The sequence below is a fragment of the Sceloporus undulatus genome, chromosome 1, assembly GCF_019175285.1.
Source record: "Sceloporus undulatus isolate JIND9_A2432 ecotype Alabama chromosome 1, SceUnd_v1.1, whole genome shotgun sequence".
Lineage (NCBI taxonomy): Eukaryota > Metazoa > Chordata > Lepidosauria > Squamata > Phrynosomatidae > Sceloporus > Sceloporus undulatus.
Genome location: NC_056522.1, coordinates 132,195,408 through 132,217,390, shown reverse-complemented (window position 1 = coordinate 132,217,390; position 21,983 = coordinate 132,195,408). Strand labels below are relative to the sequence as shown.

General features: G+C 39.0%; 1 protein-coding gene across 1 annotated transcript in view; it reads right to left on the bottom strand.

Annotated features, from left to right (window-relative positions):
* LOC121925326 (protein eyes shut homolog) overlaps positions 1–21,983 on the bottom strand; it is a 361,923-nt gene that overhangs the window by 108,418 nt on the left and 231,522 nt on the right. Inside the window, exon 10 of the mRNA XM_042457345.1 lies at positions 10,368–10,518. Within this exon, the coding sequence (XP_042313279.1) occupies positions 10,368–10,518 (151 nt within the window). The remainder of the gene's footprint in view (positions 1–10,367; positions 10,519–21,983) is intronic.

The following is a 21,983-nucleotide window of genomic DNA, read 5'->3' as shown; positions in this document are numbered from 1 at the left end:
TCACTCGGAGACTTATGTACTGAGGTTGTTGGGTGTGCCTCAACAGCTACATACACATGGATTTTTCACAGTTGCCTTGTATACACGGTATTACTAATTCATCTCAATTGATTTTCTGCAAGTGCATGAGAACTATAATCAGTTTTAGTTATTTATTGCTTTTGTACTCTCCTCTCCTTTCTCATAGGAATTCTATTAATTCTGTTCCATTTTAGCACCACAACAATCCTGTAATCTAAGTTTGAGTTGATAAGAGTCTATGCACCCACTGTGTAGAGAATGAAGTTGAGTCAAAGCCCAGTAGTCTGTCCAGTACAGCACACCATGGCCAGAATCTTGTTGGTGACATATGCAGACATAAATTGCACAATGTGAGGTTTTGTTGGTTTTTTGGGGGCAATGCAGGACAGCTGTATCTAGCTGGTGCTGGCAGGAACAGTGTTCCACATGTGGAACTGTTGCAGAAATGTAATCATACACCTAGGACAGTGTGTCAATGAGCACTGAGCATTGCATGCTGCCTCTGTGTATTATGCATTGTGTAATGAGGTTGCAGCTATGCACACTCACTGTTTCATTTGCTGTGCTTTGGTATTCCATATAGGGATTGTGCAAGTGTAGCGTTAACTCCACTGGTAGATATTTATGCTTTACTGAAGCAATGTAGAATCTTAGCCCATGCCATGCTGGCTGTCTTGTAATGCTAATTCAGCATGAAACTTCCTTGTAGAGTTCACTGACTTGTCATCACATTCTTTCCCACCCTTTTTCTCCTCGTGAATTAAAGAGAAAAGTGTTTCCTAAGTAACTGGGGGGGGGGGAATGGGGGGGCTTTTCTTTGTATTTTACTCCAGCAAAAGAGATGCATTCAGATGGCATCAGGTGTCTAGCCCAAACACCCAAGAATCCCTGCATTTGTAAAGTATAAAGCAATTAAAACCCTGTTGAGTAAAATACTGCAATAAAACCCTTACTTGGAAAGATTACACTTGGACACTGGCAATCAGAATGATTTCTGGTCAGCAGGAGACTCAGCAGCTTTCTCTCTCAAGCTCCGGGTCTGAAAGCTGTAAGCAGCTTGACTTCCTTCCTTATTTAAAAACTGCTAGAATTGTTTCCAGAAGCATTCACTAGATGTCTCTATACAAGTTAAATATAGTCACTGCAGAGAGAGCCACAGTGCAATGCCTGTTAACAAGGAGCAGGTGACAGGCATGGTTTGCTCTGAAAAGTCTAGTTATAGACAGAGACTCCATTTTGAGCTTCAAATTTTAAGTCAAGGTTCTGATTACCTCCGGCAGCTCTTGGACACTGTACATTGTTTTAGATCCTAGTGAGTGATTCAGAGAATGACAGCAGGTATCCTACTGGTTTACAATATGCTTTGCATTCCATACAACTAAGTTAGTATTTGCTAACCTTTGATCAGATGCAATTATTTCTATTTTACACTGTCTCTAAAATTGCCAGCTAACCAATTCTGTTTGCTAACATCCTTACCAAGGCCAAACCTCAAATCCTTTACTCAGTCAACTGTACACAAAACTACATGCCTGCTCACACCCCAGCAGAACCCAATGGTGGCAATTTCTCCTTCTCACTGCAGCCTTTCCAACCACCACAAAAACATACTCCAGAGGTTTAGGAAATTTTCTGGAACTTGTTTAGGGGTGAGGGATTCAAGGGAGAGAGGGAAAGAAGCTCTACGAAAAAACGAGTCACATGGAACATAGCTTCTAGTCTTTTTTATTAATGGCTTAGAGGGTTTATCCATTCCTACATATGAGTCACACATCTTATTTGTATGTTCCAGTAGCTGTCATTTATGTGCTACTTGAGAAGCAGTGTGGTGCAGTGGTTAGAGTGTTGGACTAGGACTCTGGGTTCAGATCTCTGTTCAGCCATGGAAGCTCACTGGGTAACTTTCACTAAATTACAGTCTCTCACCCTCAGAGGAAGCCAATGCCAAACTTTCTCTGAGTAATTCTCACCAAGAAAACCCTAAGGTATGGTTGCCTTTAGTCAGAGTTGACTCTGAAGGCCCAAAACAACAACTGTTTGCCACTTGACTACAGTATTTTGATCAGCTTTTAATGACAAAAAGAACAAGAAGATGCCTAGAAATATTTGGGCCCTTCACAGGGCTGTCCTGTGCTTTGTTTACTGATGTGTTCCACAACTGTCTCCACTGAACCCAGCCATATCCCATAATTTTAAAAAAAATCAACCCTGACATTATTAAAAATGTTAAGTAACATAGTTCATGTCCACACCTATCAACTGGAGGGGAAAAATAGAGATTACATTTCCATTAATTTCCTCTGTCTGAATAACTCCTGAAATAATGAATCTCTGCTACATAATGGAATTTAGATTTATCCAGTTAAATTCTGTAATGTCTAGACAGGCTCAAAACTTTGGGCGTTGTTCCCATGAGTTTTCCTTAGGGAGTCACCTCCAATGCACAACATCATTTTGGGTTTTATTGAAAGGGTAGCTGGATTCCTAGTGGGCAGTTACAAATGTATAACCTAGAGCCGTGATGGCGAACCTATGGCACATGTGCCATGGATGGCATGCAACACCATTTTGCCAGGCATGGGCCAGAGACAAGGAGGAACAGACATGCATGTGCCCATTCCTCCTCCTCCCTGCCATTTCCTGACACCCAGTTGTCTCTCCGACAACAGAATGTCTTAGGGTTAACACACTAGAGGCATTATAAAATACTGTTCAGATCCCTTTTCAGCAATTTAACCACTGGAGGGAAGAAAAAAACTCATTCCATCTCCAGGTGGGCTACCAGAATGAAAACTGAAATGAAAAAGTCATGTTAGTGTGTTTTTGAGGTCTGCAGCCTGCCTTGTTGTGCATGCCATTATATGGAAATAAGTCCCATTGATTTCAGTGGAACTCAGTTCAATGTATGCAAGCACTTCAGTTTAGGATTGAACCAGACTGGGAGCAATTTACATATAGATTGCAAAAAGCATATACTTCTACCAAAGCTATACACTTATTTCAGAATATCCAAGATCACTAGGAATTGTATACATGGTTTCTTAGAATGCTGCAGTGAAGTAAGGGAAGAAAAATTGTATGAAAAAATCTTTGCCAGACATCAACTCTTTAGTGCTCTTCAGATAGCTTCTTAAAATGTAAGGAGAATAGTCAATTGAAAATTATTCCATAAATTGTGTCTTTCATTTCTGAAAATGGCATTAGATTACACAGTAAAATAAAGAGTGGCTAAATGAAATGAAACTGGACACAAATAGGCACAGCCCTTCACTCACTTGACTTCTCTTTTATTTAATTAACCAGTAAAGATGTATTACTAGGGACAATTGTTTCTACATGAGGTTTAGTTTTTCTTTTTGTGAAAAATAAAGATGTGATTACAGAGGTCATTGTATCCTGCTGTCTCATACTACTTTGGCATGATTCCTAAATATGCATTCTTCTTGTAAGGCACAGGCTTAGAAAATGTCCAATACCCAAGAACCTTTTCAAGTATTTTTCAATGCAAAGGTCACATGTCTCATTGAGAAGAAGCAACTTCTCCTGAAATTCAGATTATCCATTATTACGCATTTTTCCTTGCCCCACTATATACTGTACACCCATATGAGAATGCTGCTTATGTTCTAGACTGGAGACATACATGTCTTAAGTTTATTTCATTGAGCAATAACCATTTGCATTGGTCATTAACAGTGCAAGTTCAGGAAAATGGGAAACACAGTCAGAAGCCAGGGGAAAGAAATAGATGTAGGAATGCATTGAAGAATAGCTGGAATCCATTTCTAGGGCTCAAAAGGAATCAAGACAAGAGTCTCAGAGTTGACAAATTCATCTTCCACAAGGTAGGATTGATGTTGCTTCCAGTATCTGAACTACATTAGTGCCCTGTCTTCTCTACAGAGGCTGACTGAGGAGTGACAAGAGCTGGGGCTGCAGATGCATTCAACTTCCACGTGTGCTTTCCAAATACACTCACATTACCATCATCTTATAGGGTGGCATGACAATAAGTAACATAAAGGCAAGTTAGTGTGTACATTCAGTTTCCCAGAATGTGCAAGCTGGTTCTCCCGAGAGGTCACAGAACTATTGGTCTACAGAAGAGATGGGTAACTTCAACACATTTCAACAATGGAATATACAGCTCAGAATGTGGTGGAGTCTCCTTCTTTGGAGGATTTTAAACAGAGGCTGAGTGGCCATTTGTTGGGGATGCTTTGATTGGTTTTCCAACTTGACAGGAGGTTTGAATTCATTGGCCCCTGTGGTCTCTTCCAACTCTATGATGATGATGATGATGATTCCTCCTCCACCTCCTCCTCCTCCTCCTCTGTGGAATATCTGGAGCAGCAGTTTTATCCCACTTGCAGAACCAGCTGCAAACCACACTACTTGCTATAGGTGAATCTGTAAATGGCCAAAAGCCCAATACTGGTTTCAGCTTCCCTCCTCTTTTCATTTAAAAAGAGCATGGGGGGATGGTGTCTGAGGAGCATCCAGGAGCACCATTCCCCATTTTTCAAGCTCTACTACAAATTCTGCAACTTGGCAAAAATCAGCTGAAAATCAGATCTTCTGATACTTTCCTAAATTTAATGTTCTTTAGATGTGTTGGAAAATGGCTCCCATCATCCTCTGCCAGTATGGCTACTGTGTCCAAACACATGGATGATGGCAGGATGGTAGCATTTAACCTAGTCCTAGAACATTCTCCCTTTGAAACAGACATTCCCATGGTGTGGCCATGAACCTGTGGGCTCTAGTTAAGTGAGGGCCCCAAAGTATTGCCCTGGTCTGCCAATAGCCTGGAGAATCACATGATTGGATCAACCAATGTGACAAGCAGCATGCAAATACTGGAATCCTTTTGTGGCAATAATCTGGTGTAACTCCAGATTACACTAAGGACCGTACTATTTAGCAACTTGTGTACGGCTGCAAAATCCAACATAACATCCTTGGGACAGCTTTCAGAATGTCTGGTAGGCTACATTTTACACTCTGCTGGCATTAAAAGGGATCTTGGTTATTGATTCTAGGGTTAGAAGCATGCTTTGTGAAGCCCCTGTAGATTTGAAGACCTCTGATATTTGAAACAGTTTGTTGTCATCGTTACAACATATCTTCCAAGAGTTTTAGTAGAATCCTTTGATTATTATTTCTTAACATATACACATATTTACCAGGATATTTGAAGGCAAGTATCATGGCCATTAAAATCAAACAAACAAAGAAGAAAAGCCAACTAAAGCTGTCAGTGCGGATCTAACAACACAGGAATGCTATTGTACAAGAAAATAATTTGCTTAATATAAATATCTTATATCTGAATTCTGAGATTCCAGTGCAGTTACCTTCTTGGTAACTAAAGTATATTTAATTGTTTAATTAGATTGAATTCTAATGCAGAAAATGTAAAATAGGTTCACTTGAAAGAAGATTAAGGGTTGTTGTCAAATACTCAAGCTAACAATTGATTGCATTAATGGTGTTATTTGTGCTGCTGTAATTGCTGCAGCAATTTTTATTTCTGGGCTTATTATTATTATAGCACTGAAAGTGTCAACTGTCATTATTTCATATTCTTTCTCTGTATAAGAAATCTCCTCAGCATAATTACACCTTGTAATGAAACTAAATGCATAAAGCTTTCAGGAGAAAAGGAACACTCAGGTGATATAGTACTCATTTCTGGTGCAAAGTGCGGAAATAAGATGAAATGAGAAATATATAATACCAGTTGTAATAATGATGTTTGTTAGAAAGGCCACTTAGGTATCGCCCTAAAGAGGAAATGTTATCACCAAAAAAGAGGGCAAAAGAGGTCTCTGATGTATTTGAAATGTGCTGATTTTTATGTGTAGATGAAAATTTAGAAATGATTATTATATTCTAAATTGAGAATGAATATACTTCAGCATAGTGTGAAAGACTACGACCAGGGACCTGCGTGACTTCTCATATGGTATTTCAAGGAATTAACTATGGATAGGCAGTTTCAAGGCTCCTTCCTATGAGTCTTGAATTTTAATGTGCCCTTTCTATGGTCAGTCTTTCAGTCAGAGTGTACCTTCAATCTTTGTTCAGTGTTAGGCACTGATAACTATTCCATCTCAGAAAACGTGGGTACTTTGGCTGTCGTCAACTCCACCCTCACCACCACAGGCTATGATCCCTCCACATCCATTGCTTTTACTGTCATTGTCCTTGCCATTGTGTCCTCCTTTCTCCTCCTCCTTTCTGCATGAGAGATTGAGCAGCTGGCTTATGGGGATATTAGTGGGGATGGGAAACACTGGATATTGGGGTGGATGGGGTTGTATGGGGTGAGGCAGTGGTGCCATTGTTGAGGGAAAGTAATTTTGGGTCATGGAAAGCTGCACAGCTTAGCAGTAGATCTCCGGAGTGACAAAGGTCCTGCCAGTTTAGGGTGAAGAGTAGCAAATTTGCTGTCCTAGGGCCCCATCTGGGATGTGACTGCCCCACTAAGGTTAATAGCAGGCTGGACCCACACATGAAGAATTTTTAACAGTAAATTAATAACATGTTTCATAGGCATATTCAGGTAATGTCTTGATAGAAATGAGGAAATCATGAAGCAGATGGCTGCTAGGAAATCAACCAAGCATTTTTGAAATTTCTGCCAGGGTTTGAAAAGTTACATTTTATAAGAATGGATCTAATGATGAGGTGAAGTCAGCCATAGCTGACTGGTGTTAGGATGGTGCTGTAAAATTCAGAGCATTATTGTATAATAGTTCAGTTATGGATGGCTTCCGCTTGTCATTATATTCATGCTAAAAACTAATCTACCAACCTCTGCTTTTTATTCAGACCTTATATATTATCCCTAATAGTAGACCAGTAGTTTTCAGTTTTTGCCTCGTCAATTACTTCTTGTCTTCTCTGGTCTTTTCATTATAATTATTTTATTTTAAAGTCAGCTTCAGGAATTCCTGATCAGTGGCTATGATGGGTGAAGTTTCTGGAAGCTGAAGTCAAAATTGCATGAAGGCCAAAGGTTGGAGAATATCTATTCTGGACTAAAAAGAACAGGGAGAAGATGTTATAAGCCAAATGTTACCAAATGAGTACGATCAGCTGAATGCTACTGAATCATTATTTGTATAATTAAGAAAACGTATGTGGTCCAATTTCTCTCTTGGAAGAAATAACTGAGGAAGGGAGAAAACAAAGTGCTATAAGAGGCTAGAATGAGGGGATCAAATAGTGCTGAGAAAGAACAGAAAGGACATAGTCAATGGCTTTGCATGCACACATATAAACATGTTTAAAGATTTGCTTTTTTGGTTGGGGTATCAAAATAATCCATACATCTGCTTTGAATTTTCATATATATTTTTTTGAATCCACTGTAAGAGCAGACTATTCACAATGTTGTGACTTTGACAGCTCACTTATTTTGGATTCCAATAAACAAAGCATTTGCTTTGGCTACCTCTCATAAACTCCAATGGAAAAAGGGGCACTCAGTTTGGTTTTGTTTGGTTTTCCAGCAGGACATCACTCATCAGTGTACGGCAAGACTTGGATGCATACAATAAATTTGGAGTGTTCTGTGGTGTGGATTGAGTTCAGATTTTCAGTTCAGTACACAGAGGAAGGAACTGGCAAACCTCCTCTGACAACTCTTTGCCCAAGAAAACCCTATGAAATTCATGGAGTTGCTATAATAATGAAATTCACGGAGTTGCAGCTTTCCACGTTGCAACGAGGGCCAATGTGCATACAGAACGCTGCCAACGTTGTTCCCCCATGTAAACCTCAAGGGTAGTTGCTGACAGAGACCTAAGATACTGCAGTACACAATGTCAATCCCCCATGCCCAGATTAATACTTTGAATCCAGTCTTTTCTGATACTCTTATTTAATGTTTTCATTGCTTTCATTCAGAACATTACACTCAGTGTTTGGATACATGTTACACAATCCCTAAAGCAGGAACATATTGAGAAAGTGGATCCCTGGAGCATCAACATATTCAGCAAGTGGCATCTACAAACATGTCTGACAGGGTGGACTGTGGGCTGGTTCTGGCATGCCATGGCCATTGTGCTATATCCCTATGCACACTACGACTTGACCATGCCACTATTTCTCATGTGGAAACATGATGGCACCAATGATAAGACCAAATATATGTGATATAAAAAATGACTCCAGACATATACATTACTGAGCTAGGCTTGGGCTAAAAGTCTGGAACAAAGGATGTGTTGCATGCAGCATCATTTTTCACCACTTCCAGAACTCTTTGTTGTTACCAGTTTTGCAAGCACTTCAGCTGTACCATATTCTTATTCTATGACAATTTCACCTCAAAATATGGAATATTTACTCATCATTCTTCCCTAGTAGCCATATTTATTTGTGTAAAATGCAGCTTCCTGTTTGTTTCAACCTAAATTCACAAAAAACTATAAAAATTAATGTTTCATCTTTTTAGGGAAAATGGGGATTTTAGGAGGCCCTTAACTGAGAGATTATCTTTACATATACATATTGCAGATGTTTGTCCATTTCTTGTTTAGCATGTTGAAAAATCCTGGGATCACAGCCAATCTGATTTGCATGGACAGCAAAATGACAAACAAATGGGTCCTTGAACAGATCAAGCCTGAAGTCTCCATTGGAGGCCAAAATGATCAAATTGATGCTCTCATACTTTGGGCACACCATGAGAAGGCATGACTCATTAGAAAAGACAACAATGCTGGGAAAGATAAAGGTAGTAGAAAGAGAGGAAGAATGCATGCCAAATGAATGGACTCAATCAGGAAGGCCATGAATCTATAGGACCTAAGTAGAGCAGTGTGGGATAGGGATGCTCGGAGATGGCTCAACGACAGGGCTGCCATGAGTCAGGATTGATGGCTGTTAAGAACAACAATAACAACAAATATTTTAAAATTTATTTTGGATGATTTTAATGTATCCTATGTTTATGCATTTTAACTTAATGTTTTCAAATGTTTTTATGTGTTTTCATCTATGCTCTACTCCTCAAGCCTTGGGGAGAGGCAGGTAAGAACTGTTGTTGTATTATAAAGTGTAGGCTTTCATGAGGACATTCTCTAAAGCAACACCCCTACAGAAAGTTCAAAAATGTAGGCACCTGCAATGATCTAAAACAATTTCTAGCAGCTTTCATTTCTACGAGGGGCAGAACTTCTCTAATGTTAAAGGGTCTTGTGAATTCAAATGCAAGCAATTGCAAAACACTATGGATTGCAGTGGTGATAGCCTATAATAATACACACTAATTCACAAAATGCATTTCCCCTCCAGCTTCTATGGGGATTGCAGTTAAACTCAGTTGGGATTTGGGAGTGGCAGAGGACATCATAGTCCTAGCTTATCAAAAAGTCTTGGGACTTTGATCATGTGAACCCAGGCTCCATTACAGCACTAGGCATATTCCCAGGGAGTCATCTGAGCTCTAATCATCTTCTCTAATTCTACATAAATAATGACAAACATTCATAATCTGGTGAGTGGCCAAAGCCATAAAATAATGTTGTTACCTATGCAGCATCTTATAAAAACATAAGATCATGACGTTACAGTACATGAAAAATTGAATGGATGAACATTGACAACAACTGTGTTATTTTCTAGATTTACTAGTTCAGGCTAGCATGCTCAGCAATTTTTCCACTCTATCCATAGGTCACCCATGAATTTTTATCTGTTTATTTTAGTATTCTTTACATACCACCTTTCTCCCAAAATGGATCCAAAGCAATTTACAGTGCAGAGTAAAACAAAATACAGGTAAAATAATGTATAGTATAAAATAAAATAAAAAATAAACAAATTTATTAACATTTTATTTTTATAACAAAATTAAAACACATTTAAAACATAATAAAGATAAAAGGTAGCCCATCAAAGAAATCCCTCTGCCACAACCAATTAAAAGCTGTTGGTATTTTTTAAACAAAAGATATTTTATCACTGAAAAGAGTGCAGAGAGGAGGCCAAGTGAACTTAGCTAGAAGGGACGTTTCAAAGTCTGGAAGAGGCCACCAAGAAAGCCCAGGCCATTGTTCCTACTAAACATCCCTGGAAAGGTGCATTGGAGAGGATTAGAGATGGGTTTCCTCAGATATCTTAGAACTCAGATGGGCTCATATGGAATATATGGTCCTTCAGATAGTCTGAATGAACCACCCCTTCCAGTTTCAACCATAATAAGAAACAAGCATGGATAAGATCAACGATGATGAAATTCTGAAAGCAAACCATCTGTAGGTGATTTCAGGCAGGAAATCTAGGAAATGGAGTGAGCATAAAATGGAATACGGAATAAAATACAGTACCTGCTTTGTTGCATAGCGATGTGGCAGGCCACCTATAAATATTGGCCCTGTTTTTCGCCAAAGCAGAGAAGAACAGAGGTTGTTGGGCATGCTTCTTTTTGTAGTTACTCCCAGTACAGTCACTTCAGCTGCACATATTACCAGGTCTTGCCTGCATAAATTTAGAAAGAGGACAAGGTTTATAACCATATCATGCATTTTGTAAATGCTTCTCTGATAAACTAATTAGAGTGTTGCCAAATCAAGGAGGGATGAAAATGAATCAAACACCTCATCTTATCTCAGAGCCCATTAGCATAATTGAAGGAATTTGATGATAAGGCTGTAAATTGGCATTTCTTTGGAGTGTTGCTTTTTGTGAAACAAAAATCAAAAAAGAATAATAGGAACTGAAACAGAAGATGTGGTATGTGTGACTGAAAACTAGTAAAGGATCTGTCTGTCTTTCTGTCTTTAAACATAATGTTCATATTTTATACATGTTTCCAAATGATTGTTGAGTTACCTTTACTTAATACATTTTCCTATTATACAAAAGGTTATAATACATAATTTCAAAAGTCTTTCAATTATTATTATTAATGCTAAGCATTAATGCTAATTACTAATGCTAAGAATATATATACCATACGACTGTTCAAAGTTTTCTTTCAAGATAGATTTATTCATTAATGCTTACAACAGCCCTGTAAGTCTGGATAGCATTATGGCACATAGAGGAGATAAAGAAGAAAGATGATGTCTGTCTAATATATGCACACACGCACGCACGCACGCACGCACGCACACTCATTCATTCATTCATTCACAAGGAATAAGCAAAATACAGTTAAATGACATACCCTATGCTACCCAGTAAGCTAATAATGGAGAGGATTTGAACAGAGGAACTCTTTGTTAACCACTTTTAAGATGCATTTTGTTGGTGTTGTTTCTGATTTATGGCAATCCTAAATTGAACCAATCAGGGATTGCTGAGTATCTTTTTACTAGAGATTAAGATCTGCTAAGCTAGATGGGTATGAGTAAATAAACTTTGTGTTACATGCAAAGGGGTTTTATAGCACCTTTGTGTGGATGAAGTTGTAGCATAAGCTTTTATAGACTTCGTCTACTTCCTCAGATGCATGAAGATAGCAGTAAGCAAGATCCCTTTGTACACTGATATTCCAGACTAACACAGCTATGTCACTGATTTGTATTGGATTGTTTGTCACTGTGCTACACTAGTGATGCAGGGCTACACTCAATGGGAAGTTCAGTGGTTTCCATGTACATGTGTACAGCACTGCAGTGTAACACACACACACACACTCAGAGGCTTGGAAAGATACTGCAGTCCATTCTGGGATCAAAATTATCACCTCTCCTAATGTGTGTGTGTGTGTGCGTGCGTGCGTGCATGTGTGTGTGTGTGTGTGTGTGTGTGATGCCTTCTGGAGACCCTTGTTGGGCACAATAATGACTTGAGGGATCATATGCAGCCTAAAGGCTGCACTTTCTTCTTCTTGTCCTATAACAACAGCAACTGCAACAGCAAAAAGTTGGATTTTGTTAATAAATTCTGTACATCATTTTGCATAACATAAAAGTTAATATTTGTTGCAAAGCACGCCTCTGAAGAAAGCAGCATTTGATGCTTCAGCTACTGCTAAGAGGCAAACATGCAAACATTGTTCACAGGAAACATTTGGCATCAGACAAATGATGTTATTTTCTTCTTTCCCTTAATAATGCCACTCTAATTCATGTTCCTTGAGCCAGCTCACAGGAAATGTTCTCCCTTAATCAAAGGAAGCACAGTGAGGACCTATGAAAATCAGGCAACAGCCTCTCTGTTTGGTGTTTCATCAGATTCATCCTTTTCTCTCTGCACAGCAAGAAAGCAGAAGGCTGCTTAAGAGCAAGGTCAAACCACTAAAACTTGATCAGTTAAATGATTAAAAAAGATTCAAACCCCTTTATGCTCTGCTAACATCAGGATACCTAACTAAAAGTAGTAAGCAACATTAAAATGAAATAAATTCTTTAGTGGAACCAAGGTCCTGTCATATTGTAACTGAAGGTGTTGCAAACAAATAATGGGTGAATTCAGTCAACTTTAGATAACATAATACCAATTCAAGTAGGATTTTTTTTTCTAAAATTCTACAAAGTTTTAAACCTCCCAATTATTTCAAGGGGGGAAATGTATATTAGCTAATTTACTTTCCAAATGCCTTCTGAATACAACAAAATTTAAAGATACTGAAACAAAATTCATCAGATTCCACCACCTTCCTTCATCTGAAGGTCTTCTCCCTCTGTCCTTTTTCCTGAGCTGTCCCTTATACAACTAAACATTGTGGAAACAAGTGTGTCTTTCAGGGTGTAATATGGGTGAAAAAATACCAGACTTCGTAATCTTTTGGGGCATGATGTGAACCTTTCTATCACTATTGGTTATATTTGAATCAAGATCCTGGGCCTAAAAGTCACAGGATGTGACATCAAGGTTGGAACCAGGCCTATATTAGGTTTCCTCCCACACTGGCCATTGTCAGCTGTTGCCATGCAAAGAGAGACGTCATCCACCACTGGAAATCGGTTGTGATGGGGCAGTATTAGGACAGCAAGAAAGATGATCACATTCATTTACCAACAGCAAGTTACACATTTAAAAAATGTAACTGTGGGCCCCAAGACTGATATAAAGGTCTTACTGAGGAAGGAAAGATAATCATGCATGGTTGGCCCCTTCCTATGGTAGACCAAGGAGGGGTAAAAATTGGTGGGGTAGATCATGACAAGGAGAATAGTCAATGTTGCCTCTGATGAGGCAGCATATCCAGACAACCTCTGTGTTGATGGCATTAATCATCAGGATCGCAGGCACAAAATCCACATGGGATAGATTGACTGGACAGGTGAGCACCAAACTGTCTCCTTCATTGGCTGTCCATCAACTGGGCAAGAACATTCAGGTTCTTTTCCTCCTTCCTAAAAGTAGACACTAGATTCAACAGAGTTGTTCAATCCATGTAAAAATATCTGTTTCCTCTTTTCTGGTGCAATTTTTTTTAAAAGTAATCTTCCCTATCTTATGGATTAGAAGCTAGGTGGTGTTGAGTGGGTTGTACACATTGGGATTTACTGTACGTCCAAACGTTGTCTGCAGGCTGATCTTTTATCTAGCTGATAAAAGATGTAGTCATCAGTATGAGATTTCACCCTAACACTTGTGATATATGTATTTCCCTATAAGCTAGTAATATTCTGGAATTGCTTCCTGGAGGTTTATGTTGATGGGATAAATTGTTAACAAATTCAGCATGCTGGTGGTCAGCTTTCACCTTGTGCTTGTAACAAGTGTAGCTGGCCACTTTTTGATTATGTTTGATTGAATCTTCCAGGGACTGGCTAAATTAAAATAATCACCTTAAGATATTATTGTTTAATATTTGCTGCTGAAACAATTGCCTGATCACATACGCATTTTATAAATATTCCATTACGGTTTCAAAATGTGTTTTCTACCACACAGGGTTTCTAAAAGGTCAGTTGAAAGCAAAAATACTTTCCCCTTGTCTTTCCTGCTTTTCTTCTTTGCACAGTTGTAAATGTTCAAACGTATGCACAATCGTCAAGTGTTCTGGTAGCAAGCTGCTAATAATTGTGTCCCAGCTCAATCCAAAAGTAATTGTGTAGTTTTAGCTTTTATACTTCCATAAATACAATGATTAAATACTGACTTACTAGCTGCAGCCTAGATGATGATCTTTGTCTATGTAGAACTGAAAGCAGTACCCAAAGCCATTAAGAGTTGGATGGATGGAAAGGTCAGACAAACAATTGACATATTATAGGGATATAAGATAACTTAACAATATGAATTTTGTAAGAGACTTCCATGGAATGTCCTTCTATTGAATGACATAAATGTGATCGTCTTTCTTGCTGTCCTAATGCTGCACCAACACAACCGATTTCAAGTGTTGGATAACATCTGTCTTTGTGTTACGTCATTTATGACGAAAACAAACTCTGGACTAGATGGCAAAATACAATGTATTGAAATTTTGTTTACTACTAGGAATGCCAAATGTTACTCACTCTCAGAATAGAGTTACTTATCCATTTGAAATTCAGTTTTTAAAATCCACTTGTACCCCATTAAAAAGAAATCAGTGCTTTAGAAACCAGTTCAACTATTTCTTTCTTGTCTTGTTCATTCAATAAGTGAATCTGATTGAACATAACTTAGAACAAATTTGAATCTACCTACCACATGTTGATGACTATGGTAAATAAATTGTTATTCACAACCATTATATATGTATAGCATCATTCATTACAGATCTTTTTGTTAACCAGAGGTTTACTACATTCTAGACCATAAGAAAATGAAATGAGGACAACTTGATAGCTTATTGTGATTGATTTGACCAACATTTGAGAATATTTTATTTACATTTTTGCAACCCAAATATGTCACAGTTGATACATATGTGGAAGATGCAACTTTGGCCACTGCTTGTTCAGCTATAATACATGCTTTTCAATTTGTACAGCCTAATGATATGGAAAGAATCCTTGAGGAATTGAAACCTCCTACATACCTTCCAACACTTTACAGAGGAAAACCAGGACATATGGCCAAGCAATGTTGGAGTGCAGTCAAGAGGGTAAAACCTATAAATGAGGAAGGGCACACAAGCTAGGAGAAGTTGCAGCAGTTTGCTTTTGTCTGAGTCAACTGGAATGGCAAGATTCCGAGGCCTTCTATCCTTTACTCTGCAGACTTAATTTAGCATGAACTACGTTTGCACTTTGAACTCACTTTGCAGTAAGCTGGGGACAAAGAGGTAAGAGGGAGGAGGTGTGAGAAACTGGGACATTTTAAAAGCAGCCGAAAAAGCAGAATGACAGGAATTAACTGGGGCTGTCCTTGTCACATTGGGACAATTGGAGGGTATGCTACTACAGTGGTGCCTCGGGTTACGAATTTAATTCGTTCCGCGGCCGCTTTCGTAACCCGAAAAGCCTTCGTAAGCCGAATTGCCATAGGCGCTAATGGGGAAAAGCCGCGTTTCGTGCGAAAAAGCCAAAAAAAGCACCAAAATTTTTTTTCGTAACCCGAGTAAACATTCGTAACCCGGAACAATTATTTCCTATGGGATTTTTTCGTATCCCGAAAATTTCGTAACCTGGGTATTTCGTATCCCGAGGTACCACTGTACATTTTTGGCTCACAAAGGCAGACAGGAAAGAGAGGTGGTTGGATAGGTTAGGTCTCTGTGAATATGTTCATCAGGGAACAGTTCATTTGTGCCTAAAAGAGGCAGTGGTAAAATGAGGGAAGGAGGGAAAAAACATTCCCCAAGACTCATATTCAGTGTCAGGGTTTTCTTTGATCTGTAGTGCTGTTTAACATGTACATGGCAGTGCTGAGAGAGGTTGTCCTGAGTTCTGTTGTTTGATGTTAGCAGTTCACTGGTGACATTTAATTCTACACCCCTGTTCCACCTAAATCCAAAGAAATTGTTCTAATTCTAAATCATCCGGATATTTGTAATTAACTACATGTGTAAGTTTGTGTTTTTGAACATATTTTCTCACCAAAATACACTTCAAAATGGACAAAGTGCAGAATACACAACACTAAATATACCTATTGGCAAGAAAGAAGAGCCACCTCTTTTTATATCCATTTGGTATGTTATTTGATCTGAGAAATCCATTCCAGAATTTGTAGAAGTGTGCAATCGAAAGGGTAGCTTCAATAATTTCTTCCACAAGACGTGCCTCACTCAGGTCATTGCAACTGAGGTGGGGACTCAAATGGTGAAAGCTGTCTAGCTCAGATCCTATTGGTGAGTCCCAACTACATTAAGCCCCGCTATCAATTGTTGACTGGTGAGTCAACAAAGAGGTAAATTCAGTTGATTGAATGACTCTGCTCTAGTCGGGACAAGTAGATTTAGACCATTTATCAATCATAGCATGTGATTGTCCTCAAATGCATATCTTTCATTTAGCATGCTTTATTTTCTCATTGATTATTGACAGTTATACACAGTCTTAATCTGCAAATCTGATTGCTGAGGCATCTACATCTGAGGAACTGTGAGGGGGTTTATTGCAGGGAAATCACCCTCCATTTGATTTCGAGTTTGACTTTATGAATGGCTCTCCAGGATCCAAAATGGAGATCATTTTTCAGTGTTAGTTCTAAGACCTTTTGTAGGTGAACATTGTTTTGGATTTGACCTGGGTTCTTGCATATAAAATTCAGGCATTCCGCTGCTTAACAATGTGCCTCCTATTTTTCAAATATATAATCAAACCTTACAAAAAAGATTTAATATTACCACAGAAACATGTGCTGACAATGCAAAGTTAAATTTGAATCTGTGATAGAAATGGTTCAGAAGTGAATTATTCTAAGTAATAAATCTTGAACCTAGAAAAGACTAAGATGTACTGAAGACTTGTTATGAAAAAGTTGAATTTTCATTGCTAAACTCCTCTTTTGATGCCACTGATTTGCAAAGATCTTTTACGTGATTTGTGTCAAAATATGGCATAATAGCCTCATTAAGCTGTTATCTCTGAATGGCTGTAAAACAATGGTTAGTATCAACTAATTGGTATTATTAGGTTGTTATTAACTTCATTATGATCAATTAAATATAATTACATCCATCTTGTTAAATTAACTTTATAGAAATACCAATTGCTTGTTCAAATGAACTTTCCCAATAATTACTTGTGGGAAATAAAACATACAGACATACCCCACACAGTTGGCTTTCTTTTAATGAATGCTTATAACAATTTATGGGAACCATTTTGAAACAATACAGTACAAAAAAAGCAAAGGAGGGACTGATGGAAGCTGGAAGCCACGTTACACTGAGATGCATTGCATTTAAAGTTTATTAGTCTTAATTTGGGTTTCAGCATAGTAACAATGTGAAGTTAATCTACACTGCAGGTGCATAAGATTAAAAGAATAAGGTAATAGGGCAAAATCTAGAGAGGACATGAATGTTTTTAATCTCGTCCAAACAACTACAGTAGCCCCCCCCGCCCCCGCCCCCGTATCAACAGATTCTGCATCCATGGACTCAACCATCCATAGTTTGAGAATACAGTGGCCCCTCCTTTCTCACAGATTTGGGATTTGCATTTTTGATTACTCAACCTCCATTATTGTCAATGGGCCTCGCCTCTGTGGTGCGCACCCCACATGCTTGAGGGAGGTGCACCTCATTCAAGCCTATGGGGCTTGAATATGTGCAAGTCTCCATTTTTGTAGTGGGGGAGAGTCTGGAACAGATCCCCCGTGAAAACAGAGGGTCGACTATATTTTTTAAAATCCCAAACTAATCCTTGATTTTGACATTTTATATAAGGGACACCATTTTATTTACACTACTCTATATAATAGGACATGTGCACCCATGGATTTTGGAATTCATGGGGTGAAGAGGCTGAGACCAAAGCCCAGTGAATAGCCTACTGTAGATCTTATTGGGCTTACTATCATGTCAGCTAGAGTCTACAATCCCAATCACCAAAGGGTCTGGGTTGTGTTCTTTTTCTATATTCAAAAGGATAGCAAATATTGAGAATTGGCATTTCTAGAACTTTATTGAAATATAGGGCCCATATAGATAGGCCAAAATAAAGCTGCTTCGGGTCACTTTGGAGATATGCTGTTTAAATGATGCATGTGTCCTAAGAATCCAGAAGCTGCGCCAAAGCCACGCTGCAGTCCTCAGGACTGGAGCATGGCTTTGGTGTGACTTCCAGGCTCTTAGGACACATGCATCATTTAAACAGCATACCTTCCAAGTGACCTGAAGCAGATTTATTTTGATTTGTCTGTATGAGGCCATAGTTAATGAGGAACCAGTGCTTGTGGATTACACTCCCTCCTCGCTGTCTCAACAGTGGAGAGAATGACCCCAACACACCCACATACCTGTCATGGACTGCCCTGGGCCTGACTTAGTGCTTTATCACACTAGGGGGCAAATGGGATTTAAACAAGAGTTAAACTAGAGAAAACCAGGAAATGTTGTGTGATAAACATCAGGCATTTCCTGGTTTTTCTCATTTAACTCTCATTTAAATCCTGTTTGCCCCCTAATGTGATAAAGCAGTTAGGGGCACAGTCAGAGGACTCAGACTCTGAAGACATGGAAGAGGCTGATCTGGGTCTGCCTGTATCAGCAGTCCTAGAGCAGACTCAGAAAGCTGCAGAGGGAGAAACAGACTTTATGGACTCTGGGTTGCAGGTGCTACGACCTGTGGACAGAAGACAGGTGAAGGAGTCCATAAAGTTGGAAGCCAAAAGGAGAGCTAATATGTTTCAGCTGAGAGAAGCAGAGCCTTTTAAAAGAGCTGCAGCTGCAGAGGTTCTTTTCAGCCAACAACTAGTTTCCTTGTTCCTGTATTCCTTGCTCTTGGATTCAAGCTATCTGACCCCTGGGCTTGCCTTATGACTATGCTCCTGCCTCTGCCCTTTGCTGTGACTGGCTGACTGGTATTGTGTGACCCTTGGACTGGACTCTGGACTACTCCTTGGCATATTCCCTTGCTGTAGAGGTAAGCAGGACAATACACATGCACAGAGAGAGACTGCAGGGATGCTTTAATGTTGAACAGGGTTATAAATAACAGTGTGATCTTTAGTGCAAGACTAGATTGCCACCTTTCATGGAGGAAAAGTCAGAGAACACTAAAAGAAATAAAACTGAAGTTGGAAGTGACCAGGACTGCCAACTTTAGCCCATATACATTGTGATTGATTTGTCTGGCATGTTAAAGTGTAGCTTACAGCTTCTATGTAACATCTTACACTCTTGCTCTCCCCCATTTCCCCAGTCATGTATGTTCATCCCATGTAAATTATTAGAGCTGATATGTCTAATCAACTTGTTAGTGGGGTTGGACCCAAATAGTAAACACCCTAGGCTAGTTAAAAGGCAGGAAATCTCACAAATACCTCACATAATCATAGAGTTGGAAGAGATCACAAGGCATCCCATTCTAGCCCCCTTCTGCCATGCAGGAAGACACAATCAAAGCACTCCAGGCTGATGGCCATCCAGCCTCTGTTTAAAAACCTCCAAAGGAGGAGACTCCACCACACTCCAAGGGAGTGCGTTCCGCTGTCAAAAAGACGTTATTTAGGTGGAATCTCTTTTTCTGTTGCTTGAATCCATTGCTCCATTTCCTAGTCTCTACAGCAGCAGAAAACAAGCTTGTTCCATCCTCAATATAATGTCCCTTCAAACATTTAAACAGGGCTATCACACCACCCTTTAACTGTCTCTTCTGCAGGCTAAACACATTCAGCTCCCTAAGCTGCTCTGCATATGGCATAGTTTCCAGGCCTCTCTCTGCCCCAGCAGTAAAAGTACAATAGTTACTGTACAAATAACTAACACTTTGCTGTTCTTTTCCTTACAAATCTAATTTGCTTCCTGAGGTGTTTAGTGCCAAAGCCAGCCCTCAGTTGGTCAGTTGAGAAGATCCTCAGAAACAGCTGTGGGTTGTAATTTGCTCCTGTGGTTAAAGATCTCTGGACTGAAGCCAAAATTATATCTTATTCTGTATTACCTAAAACTCTCTTTGGAAAAAAAAAAAAGACTTGTCATAGGGTAGATTGAAATACCAGGAGTCTGTCACTCCATCTGTCTGTCTTCTGACTTCACAAATAACCTCAGAAAGTTATGTCCCAAGGAAAAGCTTCAGGCAAATACATATATTGTAGACATTATAATTAGAAGATCTGGAATGTACTGATATTCAGTGGTCAGCGGGACTCCCTATCCATCTCTTTTTCCTTTACCATGCTGTAACTCAAGAAAGCAAGAAAACAAAGGAACAAAAACCATATATCTTGGGAATTGAAAATATTTCAGCTACTTTGCCCTTTATTCCTTACTAAAGATGATTAAAAGATTTGTGTGTCTGTGTGTCTGTCTGTTTGAAATGTAGATCTCACTCCTGGCCAGGCAGCTCTAGGAAACATGATAAAAGTATCTTCTGTCAAACAATCTTTCATGCTGAAAGCAGTTTGAACTTGCATTAATTTCTGATAACTCTTCACTTATTTTGCTGGAAGCTTGAACACTATAGAGCTAGCCATAACAGAACAATTGTATAAAAAGAAGTTAAGAGTCCAATGTGGGCTAAATGAACAATTAGAGAAAATGCTTACATCTTCTCTTGTTGAAATAAGCTGGTAGTAGTAATCTCATCTCCAACTCTTCGCTTTTCCTTCAAGGACTTGCACTTTGGTGTCAGCTAACCAGAACTGTTTATCTGTTTTTATGCTGCAATGGTTTTGCCTGCACTACTGGCCGAGCAGTCACTCAGCCAATATCATCTTTGAACTTGGGACAGACTGAGGATGAAACTATATTGTTCCAGAGTTGTTCCAAGCAACTCCATTCAACAGTAAAGTGATGCCTCTGTGCTTCTGCTCTGTGTTTTTCCCTCTGTGAATCTATCTATCCATATGAATCTGATGTACTTCAACCCAGAGCAGGTTATCATTTTGATTTTCAAAACAAGGAATAGAAATATCTATGGTCAGCAATTGCTATAATTATCAGTAGTGGAAAGAGTCTTGAAAAATCGATAACATGAATTGGGTCCAGTAGAAAACCAGTATGGGGTAGCAATTTGAGCACTGGACTACTCAGCAGACCAGGGTTCAAATCTCCACTTGAGCATGAAAGCCCTCTGGGTGACCCTGAGCAAGTCACATTCTCTCAGCCTCAAGAGAATGGCAAGGGCAAGTCTTAAAATGAAATAGTGGGACAGCAAATAAATCTACTGGATCTGAGCCACTGGTGACACTTCCAAATTTTATTCAAGGGATGCTTAATTTTAACCAAGTGATAATGTTTAAAAAATGTTGAAAGTACAAGCTACAATGGGCTGGATCCAAGCTTTTACGTAGGGCCCAAATAATGACTGACTTTTCATATGGATTTCAATGGGTCATAAGAGTAACTCACTTAATTTTGATCCAGGTCAGTGAGTTTCCATTGGTATTTCATTAAATGTCACTACACCACTATTTAATGCAAGTTTGCATCTGCCTCAAGGAAACTTTCAGGAAGAACATTTGCTTTTTATAGTTGCTTCACAATTCAGTTGGTGAGTTCATATGACCACAATATACTCCACACAGGAAAAACTACATTGTTATAGGATACCAAATGTAATTATTTTTAAAATAATAATTATCATTATTCTGATAAGTTCTAGTGGGTTGGAAGGGGCCAAGTTTCTGCTTGGTATTTCTGAACAATACGCAAGTTAGTATAACATTGCTTCACTTTCACATGTCAGAAAAAAATGTGTTCTCTCTAGACATTTTTTCCTGTGTGATTCTATAGTATGCTTTGGACAGACGTCAACCATAATGTCATACTGGAGGACCTACAGAATCAGAATCTAGGCATTGTAGGTCCTTCAGCACAACTCTATGGTCAACTTCTGGTGGAAGAACATGAGAGAATCATACTAGAGGACCTAGAAAAGGCCTAGAGAGAACACTCCATCATTCATTTCAAATAAGAGAAACAGGGTTCTGGGTTTTATGTGCAA